This window comes from Ilyonectria robusta (assembly GCF_021365365.1).
Source record: "Ilyonectria robusta strain PMI_751 chromosome Unknown BGZ61scaffold_34, whole genome shotgun sequence".
Classification (NCBI taxonomy): Eukaryota; Fungi; Ascomycota; class Sordariomycetes; order Hypocreales; family Nectriaceae; genus Ilyonectria; species Ilyonectria robusta.
Window position 1 is genome coordinate 383,289 of NW_025764468.1, and position 17,221 is coordinate 400,509.

General features: G+C 50.8%; 5 protein-coding genes across 5 annotated transcripts; 3 read left to right on the top strand and 2 right to left on the bottom strand.

Annotated features, from left to right (window-relative positions):
• Nucleotides 1-4,682: 4,682 nt before the first annotated feature.
• On the bottom strand, nucleotides 4,683-5,027 carry BGZ61DRAFT_485219 (uncharacterized protein; the record flags this gene model as incomplete). Its single annotated transcript, XM_046249684.1, has 1 exon — nucleotides 4,683-5,027. One exon carries the CDS (start codon nucleotides 5,025-5,027, stop codon nucleotides 4,683-4,685), a length of 345 nt encoding a protein of 114 aa, XP_046096589.1.
• Nucleotides 5,028-6,268: 1,241 nt separating this feature from the next.
• Nucleotides 6,269-6,514, bottom strand: BGZ61DRAFT_368385 (uncharacterized protein; the record flags this gene model as incomplete). Its single annotated transcript, XM_046241886.1, has 1 exon — nucleotides 6,269-6,514. A coding segment is annotated over one exon (246 nt), but the record flags the coding sequence as incomplete, so codon positions are not given.
• A 2,117-nt stretch (nucleotides 6,515-8,631) lies between these two features.
• Nucleotides 8,632-9,144, top strand: BGZ61DRAFT_317161 (uncharacterized protein; the record flags this gene model as incomplete). The annotated part of the gene is made up of 1 exon (XM_046238887.1): nucleotides 8,632-9,144. A coding segment is annotated over one exon (513 nt), but the record flags the coding sequence as incomplete, so codon positions are not given.
• Nucleotides 9,145-14,378: 5,234 nt separating this feature from the next.
• BGZ61DRAFT_463235 (uncharacterized protein) lies at nucleotides 14,379-14,766 on the top strand. Its single transcript, XM_046247393.1, has one exon. It carries the CDS (start codon nucleotides 14,494-14,496, stop codon nucleotides 14,647-14,649), a length of 156 nt encoding a protein of 51 aa, XP_046096592.1. The 5' UTR covers nucleotides 14,379-14,493; the 3' UTR covers nucleotides 14,650-14,766.
• A 339-nt stretch (nucleotides 14,767-15,105) lies between these two features.
• On the top strand, nucleotides 15,106-17,098 carry BGZ61DRAFT_368360 (prion-inhibition and propagation-domain-containing protein; the record flags this gene model as incomplete). The annotated part of the gene is made up of 2 exons (XM_046241883.1): nucleotides 15,106-15,184; nucleotides 15,240-17,098. 2 exons carry the CDS (start codon nucleotides 15,106-15,108, stop codon nucleotides 17,096-17,098), a joined length of 1,938 nt encoding a protein of 645 aa, XP_046096593.1.
• Nucleotides 17,099-17,221: the final 123 nt, after the last annotated feature.

Here is a 17,221-nt window from a genome sequence, read left to right on the forward strand (position 1 = left end):
GATTGAATGTACGGGTAATTGGTTACGTCAAGGACTCATACGGCCTCTGCATGAGAATTGGATGGGTCTAATCGGAATCCCACGGCCGGAGGGTGACTCTCGGGACGTTGACGATGATAGTAGGCATTATTTCGACTGGTATTAGAGCAGGCGCAGTGGATATTTCTCACCGTCATAAATCGTTCATTCGTTCGTTTAAATCGTTTATTCGTTCGTTTAACCGTTTGCGATATTTTTGAACCGTTCAAACGTTTGAGAAAATATTCGACCGTTTAAACGGTTTGCCCATGTATGCATGTTGGAACGGGGCATCATCCGGGCTGAATACGACCTCCCTCAGGGATGGCTTTGCGAGAGCATGGTGGCGGGCACGACCTGCGGCGAGCTCCCCTTCTTTTCCGAGACTGATCGGACGGCGACTGCGGTGGTGGAGAGAGATTGTGTCGTCTGGCTTATGGACTGGGAGCAGTGGGCCAAGATTCAAATCGAGCAGCCGGAGGTTGGTAGGGAACTGTTGAGGGTGTCCCTGAAGCTCACTAGCGAGCGCATGAGCGCTATTACCTCGTACATCTTGACGACGGCGGGTTAGATCTCGACCGGAATATAGAATGTCAAATCATCAGGGAACGCAAAATAAATAAAAATGAATTTCCAATTAACGAAAGTACTGGAGCGCATGGGCCATTGATGACCCTTTGAAGCAATTTGAGCTGTCCCAAGAGGACCTTCATTGCGTTGGCGTTACAGTGTAATGAGTGAAGAAAGCGATGATTTCTTAAGCCACAGCGGGATCCAGATACGTAGCTAGATTTGACTCGGAGCCGCGGCACCGTTACGCTTTGACTGGGAGCGATGGGGGAGAACGCGAATTCCTAAGAATCACACTGTTGTTACTCAATCTAACTCTTCGATAATCCTTTTCCTTTTCGTCCCAAACCTCATGTCACCTCAGCATTTGATTCCACTCGCCACAGGTCGTGCTCGGCTCGGGCCTTTTCTTGTCCCCGATACTCCCTCGATTCCCGCGTCAGCACCGAGGACTCGACCACCATAAGAACCAGCCTTGCCGACTCGTGTCCGCCAATCATGAGCAACATTTCCTTTGGTTTTTAAAGTTTTGGAACTTTTGGGGCTAAAGAAGTTACTCCTGACTGGTGACTTCCCCTGCCATATCAATATTTTTTGATCTAAGCAGAATGTAAGAATGGTTAGAGTCCTACCTAATGTCATCTTGATGTCATCTCACACTTCTTGCGTTGAACCCCTTCATAATTGTATGGATGCTTAAATTAAAACCCTGGCTTGTTCAAACTGAACAAGGTGCCGGCGGTTAACTCGTGGGGAGTCGGCCACCAGACGCAGCGCTAACACGTTATGCAAGGCTCAAAAGTGGCCAGCAGTACCTGCACCGCTAGGGGTGCAGCTACCAACACGTGACTTTTGCACCGCTAGGGGTGCAACCAAGATCCGTTATCTAAGAGGCATTTTTGGCCTTTGATAACTACTGCAAATTGGCACTCAATTCAATGATCAACAGCTTCTACAGTATTAATTCAACTTGCTGTGCCTTTCTCCTGTTACAATAAACCCAATTGAGGCTCCCCATTCCCTTGCCGCGGCTCCCCGCCCCTTCCCTGAGGATGCCCTTCCTCCTGAAGGCGAATATGCCTCACGGGACGAAGTCCGTATCGCAATTAATGCTTGGGCAGCGCCACGAGGTTATGCCTTTGTGATCGGGAGATCCAGAATGACTGTCAGTAACAGAAGGGTAGTTACCTTTCTCTGTGACCGTAGAGGGCGCGCTCCTGCCTCTAAGCCTGGAGAGGAACAGTGTAATTTACGTCGTATGGGATGCCGCTTCTCTGTCATAGCAAAGGAAAGCATGTATAAGACCGTATGGAGTCTGAAGCATCGTCCCGAGGCTGGCTTTGATCAACACAATCACGAACCAAGTCACTCTCAACGGGAACATCCAATTCATCGTCAGCTATCAGACCGGCAGGAAGCAACAGTCCAACAACTCGCCAATGCCGGCATTGCGCCAAAGGAGATTAGATCCTTCTTGCATACCAATCTACCTACATTTGCCACACAGCAAGATATCTACAACTGCATTGCACGGGGCAAACGGAAGCTCACTCAAGGTCAAAGCAATATACATGCTCTTGCCGAACAGCTCAAATCCGAGGGCTTCTGGAGTCAATTTAATCTTAACGAGAGTGGTAGAGTTATGGCAGTGTTATTTACACACCCGCAGTCACTAGCATACCTCAAATCATATCCTGAAGTACTTATATTGGACTGTACCTACAAGACCAATAAGTATAAAATGCCTCTTCTTGATATAGTTGGTATTGATGCTTGTCAACAATCCTTCTGTATTGCATTTGCATTCCTTAGTGGCGAGGAAGAAGTTGATTATATATGGGCTCTTGGACAGCTACGGTATATATATCAGCTTTATAAAGCAGCCCTTCCATCTGTAATACTCACAGATCGCTGTCTTGCCTGTATGAATGCTATTGCCTCTCCCTCTTGTTTCCCTGAGTCAATTGCAATGTTATGCTTGTGGCATATCAACAGAGCAGTACTAAGCTATTGTCTGCCTTCATTCACTCAGGGAAATAATCCTCAGGGATACAAAGAGTGGAAGGAGTTCTATAGCCATTGGCATGAGCTTGTAGCCTCAGCAACTGAGGACATCTACAACGAGAGGCTTAAGAAGTTCAAGGAGCATTACGTCCCTGACTATATCAATAAAGTAGGTTATCTTATGGACACCTGGCTTGATCTCTACAAAGAGAGGTTTGTCAAGGCATGGGTTAACCAATACCTTCACTTTGAGCAATATGTCACGTTACGGGGCGAGGGCATTCATCAGCTTATCAAATCTCACATGAAATCCTCACAAGCTGACCTCTTTGCGGCCTGGAGGATTATCAAGCTTGTTCTGCTCAATCAGATTTCCGAACTCAATGCCAACCAAGGCAGGCAGCATATTAGCACACCTATTCGACTGTCTGGAATGTTATATAGCAACATATGTGGTTGGATCTCACACAAAGCCTTGTATAAGGTTGAGACTCAGCAGGAACGGCTATTAAAGGATCTGTCTGTATGTACAGAGGTCTTCACTAAGACTCTTAGTCTGCCTTGTGCTCATATCCTTCAATCTTTACTGGCGCAGAAGCAGCCCCTTCAACTGCATCATTTCCATTCACATTGGTATCTCCAACGCTCAGGAACCCCCCAGCTTATTGTTGAGCCACACAGTCAGTTTGATCGTCTTATAGCTAATTCGATGCTGCTACCAATAAGCACACAGCGTGAGCCCTGTGTATTTAAAGCTGTTGAGAAATCAGTACGAACAAGAGCTCCGCCAATATGTTCGAAATATCATACAGAAGGCCATACAATGAGGTCTAAAATATGCCCCTTACGTTACGACTATCTATTAGAGGGTCGGGCTTAGGCTCAAGCTCTAGCTCAAGCTCCGGCTTAAGCTCCGGCTCAAGCTCCAGCTCAAGCTTAGGCTCCGACTCAGGCTTCTGCACCAGCACACGCAGGAATGCATTCACATACTCACTCTGTCACCCGCTCATTATCTCCATTATCTCTAACAGGATGCTCTGTGGTTTCCGAGACTGTATCCAAGACTATATCCGAGACTGTATCCAAGACTGGGGCCCGCATAAGAACACAGACAAAAACAATAATAACCACAAAAGCTCACCTTCTACTTGCTCGAGCAGCTGGATTAGCATCTCCATTACGAGCTGATAACCCCCGTGCTATCTTCCAACGGTACAAAGGAGCACAACAAGCCTGGTATACCACATTACCTCAGGGGGCCCTTAAGACTAATCAGCAATACCGTAAGGCTATGGGGCTGCCTCTACGTTACAGCAAAGCAGAATATAAATGGTGCCTTAACTACAAGCAAATGGGGAGTTGTTGTAGGGCGGGAAATAGCATCAGAGACTGGACCAAGGAGGAAATGATGAGTTATCTTGATTGGGATAAAGCTGAGAATGAGAGAGTTAAACAGAATTTAGGGATTGAGATGGCAGAGCAGCCTTTCTCAGGCCGGCGAGGGATGCGAGATATCTGGGATGCCGCTGAAAGAGATCTCGAAGTACAGGCAAGAGTATATAGAGATAAGAATGCCTCCTGCTGAAATTTGCACGAGTAACAGGAGACGCAATTGCTGTATATCATTTGAAAGAGAAAGAAAAGGCGAATCTCCGAGTATAGCTTTAGTAATTCAATAGCTTGATTTGACGAAGTTGTTATTAAGTTCATATGCAGAGTGAAGTAGACTCGGTAGTCACTTATATAAGAATATGAGATATAGCTATAACGGCATGATATTATATTAATTGAACTCTTCTATAATATCACTGCGTTCCCTGCCATATCCACGTAATATACCCATTCTGATCGATATTCCAAATATGCATCCCTGACCTCTCTACTGCCCGAAGTACTGGTAGGTTGGTAGTCATCCCTATAGCAGCCGTTGGCCATATAGTGCCTGGAAACGTAATATTCATACCACGATATGAAGTATCGAGAGTTTGAAGCCAATTGTAACTCCACATAGGAGATACATCCGGATGAAGACGCTGCTGCCGTAAATAAAGAGCATCATTGAGATGCCCAACATGCCACTCTCCATTAACCTAGTATCCAAATGGCAGCACCTGTATAGTAACAGGCTGCCCTTGAGGAGGATATTCAGTAGTATGAGCTCTTGCATATGCCTGGGGGTCTGCATAGAGCACAGTGGGGGACGTTGGATCCGTTGGCAGGGTTGTATTAGCCCTCCAATACTCAACTGGGAATGGCATCGTTGTTGGATGAGCAAGTCGGGCTGGGTGCTGCGTTTGTTGGTTATTAGCAATAGGCTGTAGGATAAATGGGTTGTTGCTGTTAATTTGCAACACCCCAGCTGGTGTTACCGAATGATCCACAAAGATAGGGATATCCTGAGGGTTCTGACGCTGGTTTTGATTGCGGTTGTACATTTTGATAGTATTGCTTAGTGTAGAAAGAGGGCTTCTTCCAAGAGGAAGAGTCCTGCTTTATATCCTGCGCGCGTTGAAGTCATCCACTTATATATAACTGCTGTGGTGTTATGACCAAGCATCGTGTGTTATTCACGGCCTTACGCAGCCTGGTACGTTGCCAACGGATCAAATGTGATGCATTGAATAGCTGAATATACACCAAATCATCCTCTTCATTCAATTGCATTAAGGAATGCCTTGTGGGTGCGTGCAAAAGAGATATCCCTTGCACACACTCACAGGCCTAGTATATGACGGATCTTGGTTGCACCCCTAGCGGTGCAAAAGTCACGTGTTGGTAGCTGCACCCCTAGCGGTGCAGGTACTGCTGGCCCTCAAAAGTACCGATGTGACTAAGCATTCGCAACTGATGAACGTTTTATTTGGCAATTGATAGGGGTGCCGCACCACTTTGATACGGGTGCCGCAAGCTTACGGGTGCCGCACTTTTAGCATTTCCCATTGGTCCAAAGACTCGTCGGCCCCGTCAGGCCACCCCGCACAAGGCGGTGAGCTGGTCCGCTCCACCATGCCTTAACACTGTAGGGACCACCGCCACTGTCACGGTGGTGTTTTCGTGGAGTAACTGGGTCATCACAGTCATAGAATGGAAGCAAATGGCCTAGCGACTACGGCCGTGGACGGTAAGTATAATGGCTGGGGGATGTATTGTCCCAAATCCACTGGGGGCGAGCAATTCAACTTATTATTCTTCTGCTGCACTACAGTTTGACTACAATACATTGTTCCTTCTGGCTTTCGGCTGAGTACACAGTGTGGCTAACAATCAATCGAGTTCAATTTTGGCCCTCAAACTCGATTGATTGAACCTATCTCAGCTCGATTGAAGCTTGACTTGACTAATCAGCGACCTCGATTGACAACTTGTCAAGTACTTGATGTACTATGCCTAATCAGGTAATTTTGTATAGACCTCTTGGTGTGGCAATCCCGCGCAAGATCTTTGAAGTAATCCAGTTCTTCTGTATCATCTCAGCTTCAACTGTGTCATCGCTGAGGCCGTTGCGCTTGCCGGTGATGAGCTCACTACCGTCAGAGAATACGCGCTCTGGCTCTGCGCTCATCGCTGGCGTGCTGAAGATGTTAAGAGCAAGTTTGCTGAGAATAGGCCATGCGTGGCGTCGGTCCACCCACCACGCCAGAGGATTCTTAACGCTCATGTCATCCTTCGACGGCACCTACTTTATCCAGATTTCCCACTCAGTCTCCACCTTCCTCCTCTTGCCACGGCGTGGTCGATCTGTTGTATGGCCCCAAGCATCATATTCGTCATCAATCGTCGGTGAGGAAGAAGGAGAAGAGGTCTCGCCTTGGTTGACGTGCTCAGTGGCCACCGTGACTGCAGCGAAACGATCGTAATATACACTGAGCTCCTTCTCTGCTGTCTTTATCCAATCCTCTCGCTTCCACCACTTCTCCTTGAATCCACGAGACCTTTACTCGTCTGCCCACGCTCCTCTTGTCCCGTATGCGATACTGTATACCCTTGAGAATCGTGCCATCGAGCCGCCGAAGCACTCCCTAGTCAATTGGGAACGAGAGAGTGTGTGGAGGGCAGGTAGATCGATGGAGAGGTTGCTCTTCATCTGACGTTTGCTCGGTCGACGATATCGGCTCGTTTAGATAGGTAGATTGCCTCGAAGAAGACATCGAAGATAAGTTTCGAGTACTTGATGGCCGACTTTGGCCCCAGAACGCGTGTAGCGACATAATAACGCGTCGATTCGACACGTTGTTGATAGATATTTGATGGAGTAGGAGGAGGTTTTTTTTTGGGGGGGGGGGGGGGGGGGACACCACCCATAGGGCCATTGCGCTAAGCTGTTTACGTTTCCCTCTCCTAGCCTTCCTAATAAGTAGTACCTAAAACCTGCCTACCCTATACTAAATCCAGCCTACCCTATAGCGGGTAATTATTGACGTCAAGTACTTGACAACTTGACACTCCTTTAACTTGATTGATTGACGACAACCCTTAAACTTGACTTGAGAACTTGACTTGACGAGAAGTCGAACTTGATTGAGAATTGTCAAGTTCGAGCTTGATTGTTAGCCACACTGTGAGTACATATTTCAAGGCCGATGGTTGAACTGCCTGACTGGTCTGAGTTGCTTGACAACGGCGATTGTATTTAACTAGTGGGATTAGTCGGGCTAATTGGACTTCTGCAGCAGCTTATATTGGCGGCAGCGGCATCTGGTGAAGGCATTGTAGAGCTGCAAGAGGGCCTTCATGCACTCATCGTGGTCCTTCGAGTTGTCGACGGCGTAGGCGCGAATCGTGTTGACACCGAGGTCGGCAAGAATGTGGCACGTGTGACGGGAACGTCCGGAGTGCTGGACCCAGGGTGGGGTCGATACGTAACTAGGGCGCACGGGGCAGGCCGCAGGGACTATCAACGCGTCTACGCGTCTACGCGCCTGCCCGCTTTCTCTCTTTCCTCTCCATCGTAGTATCCTCGCAATACAGTGGCATTACCTCTTGAGTTGATCTCATCCGGCCCGTGACATTATACTACGATCACTTATTCTTTTCACCTACATCTTGATTAACTTTGACGCGCGTTGGTGCGGGGTTAATCGTCGCGTCGGATCCGACTATAGATCCTCCTTCCTGCAGCGAGACGCAGGTACGAACAAAACCACCGTTGACTGGAACCAATCAGCAGTCGACATGACCAGGAGCTCCGAGTTGGGCGCGTGGAATGCCGACAAAGAGGGCATCGATAAGGTACGCCGAGAGAGCGCATTTTATCAGCAGGTCCAGGAGTACCTCGCTGAGTCCGTAGATGAGGACAGCGAAGGGACTACCAATACAGAAGACGACGAAGGGATATCCATCAGACCCTTCGCGAGACTCGCAGCAGGTTCTATCGAAGAAGATTTGACCGCTCGAACCTCCGAGATCACGAACAACGTCCAATTCACAGTCTATGTGAAAGACCAGGACGGGAGATTCAGGAACCTTCCGATCGATGCCGACAATATCGAGCCGATGGTCCAGAAATACCCTGAGGTGCGAGCCTCGATAATTCGCAACTTTGCCGAGCAACTGGCAATCAGAGGGCAGCGAGACGAGCTTATCGAGCTGCACAACAAGCACGTCGAGACGACCGAGCGACTCATTAAAGAGCACAATGAGGCAATTGAGGCCGAAGCGATGGCCCACGCCGAGGTGGCACGGATCAATAAGGAACTGGCACGGTTGAAGGCGGCACAGCATACTGCCCCTCTCCGCGAAGACACGCCTCTCGGGAGTGAGACGACGTCCGAGACCAGGCTGCGCCGGAAGCGGGAGAGTGACCCACCCGAGCTCGATGATGGCAAGGAACCGGACTTCGAAGACTGGCTCATCAAGGCCAGACGCAAGCTGCGACGCGACGGCCCACGAGACTACCCTGAAGAGGAGGACAAGATATATTACATTTTCGGCCGTTGCAAGGGTATCGCGGCTGCCTATTTACGACCACGCATGCCCGAGAACGCTGAGGAAGACGCCTTCGAGACCGCTGAAGATGTCTTCCAAGCCCTGACGACCCTCTTCCGGGACAAGAACAAGAAGATCAAGGCGCGCGAGGAGCTCAAGGCCTTGAGATACTATACCAATGGTAGCTGGCGTAGCTTCTACGTCAAGTTCTTGGCTACAGCGAACGACGCTAAGATCCCCAAGCGGGATTGGAAGGAAGAGCTCTATGACAAGGTGCCCGTGGAGATGAAACGTACAGTGGCCACGCAGCGCTTTGCCGAAGAAGTAAGCTTCGATACCTTTGCGGCAGCACTTGGCGACATTGCGGTAGTGGAAGAGGCCTATGCGAAGACCTTGACGAAGAAGGACAGCAAGAGGACCAGCAAGTTACAGACCGGCAAGAGCGATGGGGCTGCCACTGGGAAGAAGGACATCAAGAAGTCAACAACTTCAACACCCAAGTACCCGAAGATCAAGATTGATGGCAAATGGACCTTCAAGGACCCAGAGGTCCGCAAGCTAGCCGAAGAAGGGAGGTGCTTCAAGTGCAAGAAAGTCGGCCACACCCACCAGGAGTGTCCGGAGGGGGGTGAGGTTAACGAGGTTCGTGCCAAGGTTAAGAAGGCAGGGCGGAAGGTTACCATTGTGATCCCTGATGAATCAGATGAGTCATCATCCTCCGAGTCGGAAAAAGACGAGTCCTAGGGGAAGTCTCCTCTCTAGGACCTGAATTGCAGTCACTAATCTTTGACGAGAGCTCAATAAACATGGATGAACTACTCGGCGGGGAGAAGCTCTACCGTCCCTGTACCATAGCAAGTTCAGGGTTGGCAATTAAAGTCAAAGGTCTATGTGATACCGGAGCGGATGGTTATGTCTTTGTGAATAAGGATCTAGCCCTAAGGATGCACCAACAACTGCAGAGCCGTCGAATCCCGATCCCGGGGCGGGGGCTCGTCGTCAAGGGATACAAGGGCGGACGACAACGGATTACCCACATCACGGTGGCAACGCTGGATATAGATGGCAGACGACAGCCAAATTGTCCGATGTTGGAACTCGGGATGCACCAGGACCTGATCATTGGGAGGAAGTGGTTCGAGAAGCACGACGTGGAAATCTCTGCCAAACATCGCCGCCTACGATGGCCTGACGACAGGCCGAAGGATTACCCTAGTCACGATATTGTGATACCGATGTCCTCGTTGAAGAGCCCTAGCCGTTCAAGGCCAGCGGACCAGGCCGACATGGAACGGCGCAACCAATTGAGCGCAGAACGAAAGAAGGCCCGCAAGCCTCGGATCCTCAGGAGGGGAGATCGCCCGCCAAGGAGGCAATGGTCGGATGACGCCAAAGAGAACATAGCTAAGATGGACAGGGCATTGAGGGATACGGCGCCCTCTCTCCCGATGAGGGACTTCAATACCGAGCTAGCGATGATCCAAGCCGACCTGCCACGGCGACCAACGATTGATACTGAGGGGGTCACAATCGAAATCAGTATCGTTAGTGCCAGCAGATGGCAGGAGAGGGTGGTCAAGCAGGAGGACACCGAATGGATCGGTGAAGTCACCCTCCAGGAGATCGACAAGATTATCGAAGAACGACTAGAACGGAGAGAAGCCGGAGGGGAGAACCTTCGCAAGGATACGCCCGAATTGAGGGAGAAGGTAGAGTCGAAGGTGCCTCGACAGCACTTGCACCTGCGGCATGCCTTCTCCAAGGCTGAGTCTGACGTCTTGCCACCCCACCGGCCAGGCGTTGACATGAAGCTGGAATTGAAAGAGCCAATCCCCGACAGTCGGAAGGTCCCGCCAATGTACAAGTTGAGCCTCGAACAGCTAGAAGTGATGAGGAACTACATCGAGGAGCACCTGCAGAAAGGATTTATCGTACCGGCAGCTGACGCGCCATACGCATCACCAGTCCTGTTTGCAAAAAAGAAGAACGGCGGATGGCGCTTCTGTGTGGACTACAGGAAGCTCAACGAGCTGACGGCGAAGGAACATTGTGCACCACCCCTAATAGAAGAAACCCAGTCGAGGCTGGCAAAGGCAAAAGTATTTACGAAACTCGACATACGACAGGCCTTCTATCGGATGCGGATGTCCCCGGAATCCGAGGATCTCACAGCCTTCAAGACTCGGTATGGGACCTACAAGTATAAGGTGGTGCCGTTTGGTCTGACCAACGGCCCTTCGCACTTCCAAGCTTACATCAACCACGTCCTGATGGATCTCCTAGACGTCTGCTGCACGGCATACATCGACGATATTCTCATTTACTCAGAAAACGTCAAGGACCACGAAGCGCACGTCAATGCAGTCTTGGAACGACTGGTCGCAGCAGGGTTGCAGGCGGACATCGACAAGTCGGAATTCTATGTTACAGAGACGGAGTTCCTGGGCTTTATAATTACGACAAACGGGATCCGGATGGACCCAAAAAAGATGAAAGCTATCATAGACTGGGAAGAACCAACAAATGTACGGGGAGTACAGGCCTTCCTTGGCTTTTGCAACTTCTACCGGAAGTTCGTCGAGTTCTACAGCCGGATAGCGCGACCGCTTACGCTGTTGACGAAGAAGGGGATCCCATGGAGGTGGACCGAAGAGGAGACGACCGCGATGAAGGCTATGAAATTGGCGATTTCGTCGGGCCCGTGCCGGGCCTGGTACGACCCTCTCCGCGATACGATCGTCGAGACTGACGCATCAGGAGGTGTGGTGGCTGCAGTACTAACCCAGAAAGGTGATGACGGAGACTGGCACCCCGTCGCTTTCTTCTCCAAGACGATGAACGACGCGGAGATGCGTTACCCGATTCACGACCAGGAGATGCTCGCGGTGGTATTGGCCTTGAAGGAATGGAACGCCGAGCTCTTGGGGCTCCAACGGCAATTCCTAGTTATTACTGACCACAAAGCCCTCGAGTACTTCTCGACGAAACAACGCCTTAATGGCAGGCAGGCGCGGTGGGCGGACGACCTGGCGCCTTATGACTTCAAGATCACCTACCGTCCGGGGCGAGAGAATATTGTAGCGGATGCTCTGTCCCGGAAGTCGTCCGAATTGGCTACGCAGAAGGCGAGACGAGAAGCCGCGTGGAACAGGGTACTACTGAGTCAGGACCTGGTGGTTAGTTCCATTGACTATGAGGTCATGGCCGGCCCCGGTACCGAACCCGATTCCGGGGAAGGGCCAGAGGTGGCATTGATCGGGGCCGAAGCTGTCGAGTCCTCGGTCAGCTCTGGAAGAGAGGCTATCCGGGCGCCGGAGGGATGGAAGCTGCTTGACGCCGTCCTCCGGGCTAATAGGGCCTCTCCCCAATCACAGCCCTACCGAGAGAACGCAGAGAGGAAGGCCGATGGTTGGACGATGAACGAAGGTGTGGTTTGCCGGAGCCAGCGCATTTTTGTTCCGGACGACGGTGTTCTCCGAACGCTGGTCATCAAGGAGAATCACTGCAAGCTCAATGTAGCCCACCCGGGACGCAACAAAACCGTCAGATTGGTTGCCGAGAGGTTCTGGTGGCCGGGCTTATCGGCCGACGTCGATCGGTTCCGTGCAAATTGTAAGCCGTGTGGAAGAGCTCACGCCAATAGAGATAAGACCCCCGGGTTGCTACACCCATTGGAAGTCCCACACCGGATATGGCAGCATGTTACAACAGACTTCCATTACATGCCTAAGGACAGGAACGGATACGACTGCGTGTGGGTAGTTATTGATCGGCTCAGCAAGATCGCTTTTTCTATCCCTTGCTACCGGACGGTGACAGCGAAGGACGTCGCGTATATGTACTACCACCACGTCTACCGCGTTTTTGGGGTGCCGGAGACGGTGACGTCAGACCGAGGACCACAGTTTATCGCCGTCTTCATGGATGAGCTATGCAAGCTTATCGGGGTGAAGCAGAAACTGAGCACAGCAGAGCACCCCCAGACAGACGGGAACACTGAGATCTACAACCAGTACTTGAACCACCGACTACGACCGTTTATCAACCATTACCAAGACGACTGGAGTGAACTACTACCGTCGATGGACTATGCGCAGATGAATCTCTACCACGAGTCACTGGGTATGGAACCGGTGAGACTGTTACTCGGCCACTTGCCCCGATCCCAACTCGACTGGGATAAGAGAACCGACCTGGAGGGCTGCAAAACAAAAGCTGAACGCTTGTCGAGGGAGGATGCCCAGCAGTATGCCAAGCGAATTGCGGACTCTATCAAAGTTGCTAGGCAGAATCTCCACCAGGCGCAGGAACGGCAGATCCGCCAAGCTAACAAGAAGCGCCGGGAACCGGATTTTACGGTTGGGGACAAAGTCTGGGTCGACATGCGCGGACTTACGAGTACAAGACCCAGCCAGGCGCTAGACTGGAGGAAGAGAGGGCCATGGACTATTGTGGAACAAGTCGGGCATTCATACCGCCTAGATTTACCCTCCTCGTGGCACATAAACCCAACTCTACATGCGGATCGGTTGCGGCGTTATCCCGACAATCCTATGCCAGGGCAGGATGAGGACCCGCCACCACCGGAGGTCATCAACGGCGCCAAAGAATACGAGGTTCACAAGGTCAAGGAGTCGCGGTACAATAAGCGCGACAAACAGCTTCAGTATAGGGTAGACTGGGTCGGACACGACCCCGACGATGAATGGTACCCTGCCGAAAACTTCAAGAACGCACCGATGCGACTGAAGGAGTTCCATGAGGAATACCCAGAGGCACCTGGGCCACCGAAGCGATTACAGGCCTGGGTCGACGCAGCTGCTGCGGATACGGACGTACCGGAGCACCCTGACGATAATCAACCGATCAAACTGGGCCGGGGGCCCAAGAAAGCACGACGGAAACGGAGAGTCTTCGTCATCTGGCGATCGTGAGGATTTGACAACTTGCGCTCACGCGGCCGTTTTGAGCGCCTTGAAGAGGGGGGTGATGTGACGGGAACGTCCGGAGTGCTGGACCCAGGGTGGGGTCGATACGTAACTAGGGCGCACGGGGCAGGCCGCAGGGACTATCAACGCGTCTACGCGTCTACGCGCCTGCCCGCTTTCTCTCTTTCCTCTCCATCGTAGTATCCTCGCAATACAGTGGCATTACCTCTTGAGTTGATCTCATCCGGCCCGTGACAGCACGTACCAGTGTACTAACAGGTGTGATTTGAGCCAATGGGAAATGCTAAAAGTGCGGCACCCGTAAGCTTACGGCACCCGTATCAAAGTGGTGCGGCACCCCTATCAATTGCCTACTTCAAACCGGGCCGTACGGTGGGTGTGCGCCTACCCAAAAATGCCACAAATTGGGTTTTGGTGTCACGATGTGTATTTGGGTAGCTGGGCGTGTACATGGCGTGTGACTGCTATAGCTATATCCTTATAGCTGGTTTCAGTATAAGGATGTACAGGGACTCAGAGCGGGGATCATATGCAACTCAGAATATACACACACCCAATCAGATGCCTCACAGAATCAGAGCTCGTGACATTTGGAACTGTGCCCCGATGGACTTCCGTACCCCTGCTGTTGTGTGGGGCGAGCTAACCCATCATACCGTAGTACGCCCCGGACCAGCGAATGTAGATAGAGGTTGAAGCACGAAAAGTGGGGACTTTCGGGACAGCTCGTCAATGTCGCTGACATTGGCGAAGTGGGGCGCCATGGGTTAGTATTCGGAGCGCCTCGGCTGTCAGTCAAACCCCGCTGACCGGGCAAGACAGTAGCTGTAGAAAAGTGCGACCGAAGCCGAGGAGTCGCGGCGTGCCCCGCCGCCTAAAACCACTCACTGCAATCATTGACTTTCAGGCTGACAGCCACTCGCTCCTACCTAGCTCTTAGTCACCACACACAATAACATAGCCGAAACGAACCCGCCAGCAAGCCCGCCGACCTTGAGCTAGATAACGGGTGCTCCAGTCGAAGTCGATGACGTACCGGTTCGTTATCCGCTTTGTACCCCGCTGCTATCAGATTAGTCCACCAGGGAAAATGTGCGATGGAGCCGAGCCAACCAAAACTGCCATATCTGCAATTGTAGATGGGCTCGCTAGGTGTACGCAAGTGGGCTGCAGACGAGCGTGACGCAACAATATGTGCTGAGGAAACTTTTTGTAACCTCCTAATTTAGGTGGCGACCCAAGTACCTGAGCTTGGTTCTGTGTTAGTGGTCGGAAATCTTACTCAGCACATCCAACGTGCTTGTAGACTGCCAAAAGTCAGAATCTCCCACCAATCCTGAGTGGCTAACCTGGATGATCTGACTTGGATGCATGTGTGCCTTAAACTAATTCATGCAGCGTGATATACACCACGGGCGAATCGTCCACAGCCACGTATCGTATCGTCCACGAGTATTCGCGGCAAATAAAGGCTATCTGAAGACCCCCAACATTTGAAGTACCAATGCTACACAACTCTTGGAAACCTTCTCTCCTAGCCGTCGAGATTAAGTGTCGACCTTAAAAGGGTTTCTTTGTCCTTAGTTTGATCTTCATTAGGGCCCATTTTTCTCAAATCTCGGAAGGGAAGCTACAAACGATGGATCCGGCGACTGCGGGTGGCCTTGCAGTCGGGATTGCATCGTTAGCGTTTGATGTGTTTGATAATTCCGTCAAGCGTGAGTTGGCCTGTAACCTGCAGTAGTATCCTCCAAGCATCTAACAAATCACCAGTTTTCAAATTCCTCTCTTCAATGGTGGACATGCCCAAGGAATGTGAGCAATGTCGACTTCAGCTTATGATTGAGTACAACCGGCTCCTTGCCTGGGGTGAGTCGGTTGGCTTGATTGACGTTCCACAAGGATCGCACGTGGCTGTAAGTCTTGGAACGAATGCAATTGAACTTTGTAGCATTGTTTCTCGCATAGGGTGGCTACTCGGAGAGTTTCGAGACATCAACGCGCGCTGGAAGAATGAGCTACACCCGTATCAGGGGAATGATCAAGAAACAACAGAGATAAATGCCATGGATATGGATGTGGTCAAGGAAGTTTCGAGCTTGGCGATTGCCTACGAGAGGACCAAGGAAGAACGCAAGCACTTACGAGGTACCAACCACATTATCAAGTGGATGTCGAAAGGAGCTGGGAATGCTAAAGAGATAATTACGCATCCTTTTCGCGTTCGATGGGTCATGGTGGATAAAGAAGCTTTCGAGGCATTGCTTAAAGATCTCCATAGCCTCACCGAGCGTATTCACGAGTTGATGGGGGACTACCGCGAAAAACGCATCCACGAAACCACCTCCAAGACTTACCGCGAGATGGTTCTTGCACGCAACGACATCAATGAGCTCAAAGACCTGTTCGAAGCCGTCACCAGTCTAATCAAGTCTTCCAAAGACACCGGCGACGCGAATACCGCTTGCCACAATGAAAATGACGAGACACTTCGAGATCTTTTGCGATTGAAGGAAATCAACTGTATCTCCGATGAAATTCTGTTGAAGATTGAGAATGATGTGAGCCTTGACATCGAGAAGGACCTAAAGGACCTACTCAGTGTAAACCGCTACGATGCTATCACACTGAGCGATCACTTTACCTACGCAGAAGCAGAGGGCACAAAAGATCTTTCAAAGCCGCACCGGCCGAGGGGGGTCTTGACCAAGGATGGTACGGACTTCGAGGTTTGGATCGAGTGGAGAACAGTTGACAACGTTGTCAAAGGGTCTGTCCAGGACAAAGAGTCCAGGTTGCGGACGGCAACCCTCGCACAGATGCTCCACAACAACAAGCCAAGACATCTCTATTCACCGATTTGCATCGGATATATCGATGATCGGGAAAGACACAATCGATACGGGTGGATATTCAGGATGCCTGACGGGTCAGATAAAGGCACTACGCTGAAGACCCTTCACAGCGTACTGGGTCAGAACCAACATAAGCCAACTCTGGCTCAACGGATTTCTCTTGCCTGGAAGCTAGCCTCCTCACTTTTATACCTACACACTACGAATTGGCTACACAAGGGAATCCATAGTGGGAATGTCATTTTCTCATTTGACGGAGACAAATTCGATGCCGAGAAACCCATTCTTTCGGGATTCGAGTATTCGCGACCACAGAGCAATAAAACGACTTCTCGCAGCCTGGACCCAAAGTGGGATATCTATCGATGGCCAGGCATCCAGAACGAGGTACCGAAGGCGGCAAACTCTCGAAAGACGTACGACATCTATAGCCTTGGCCTGGTCCTTCTCGAGATTGCCCACTGGAAACCATTGCATAAACTAATGTTTCTTAAGAGATGGCCAGAGCCGTCCGCTCAGGACTCCAAGATCCGTGCCTGGCTTTTGGAAGAGGAGCGTCGCCCACCTTTCAAGGATTCAAATCCCCTTCTCGAATTGCGCAACATTGCTGGAGACAAGTACTGGAAGGCGGTCAGCCGCTGTCTTGTAGCTCATGGCAATATGGGGATGCACATTCAGGAGGAGTCTCATCAGTCACAGGGCTCTGGAGTTGGAATTGAACTTCAGAATGCGTTCACTGAGCTTGTAGTTGAGGAGCTTAAAGGTGTTTCAATCTGATTGAAGTAGATGAGAAGGATTTCCCTGCTAGGTGGGACATCTAGCCTTTACATTGATGAGACACATAACCAATGAACACCAGTATCGGGGGCTCTGCAGAATATCCATCAAACTACTACTGGG

Excerpts from the sequence above, each read along its gene's own strand:
- BGZ61DRAFT_463235 (XM_046247393.1), top strand. The coding sequence starts at position 14,494 with ATGACGTACCGGTTCGTTATCCGCTTTGTACCCCGCTGCTATCAGATT.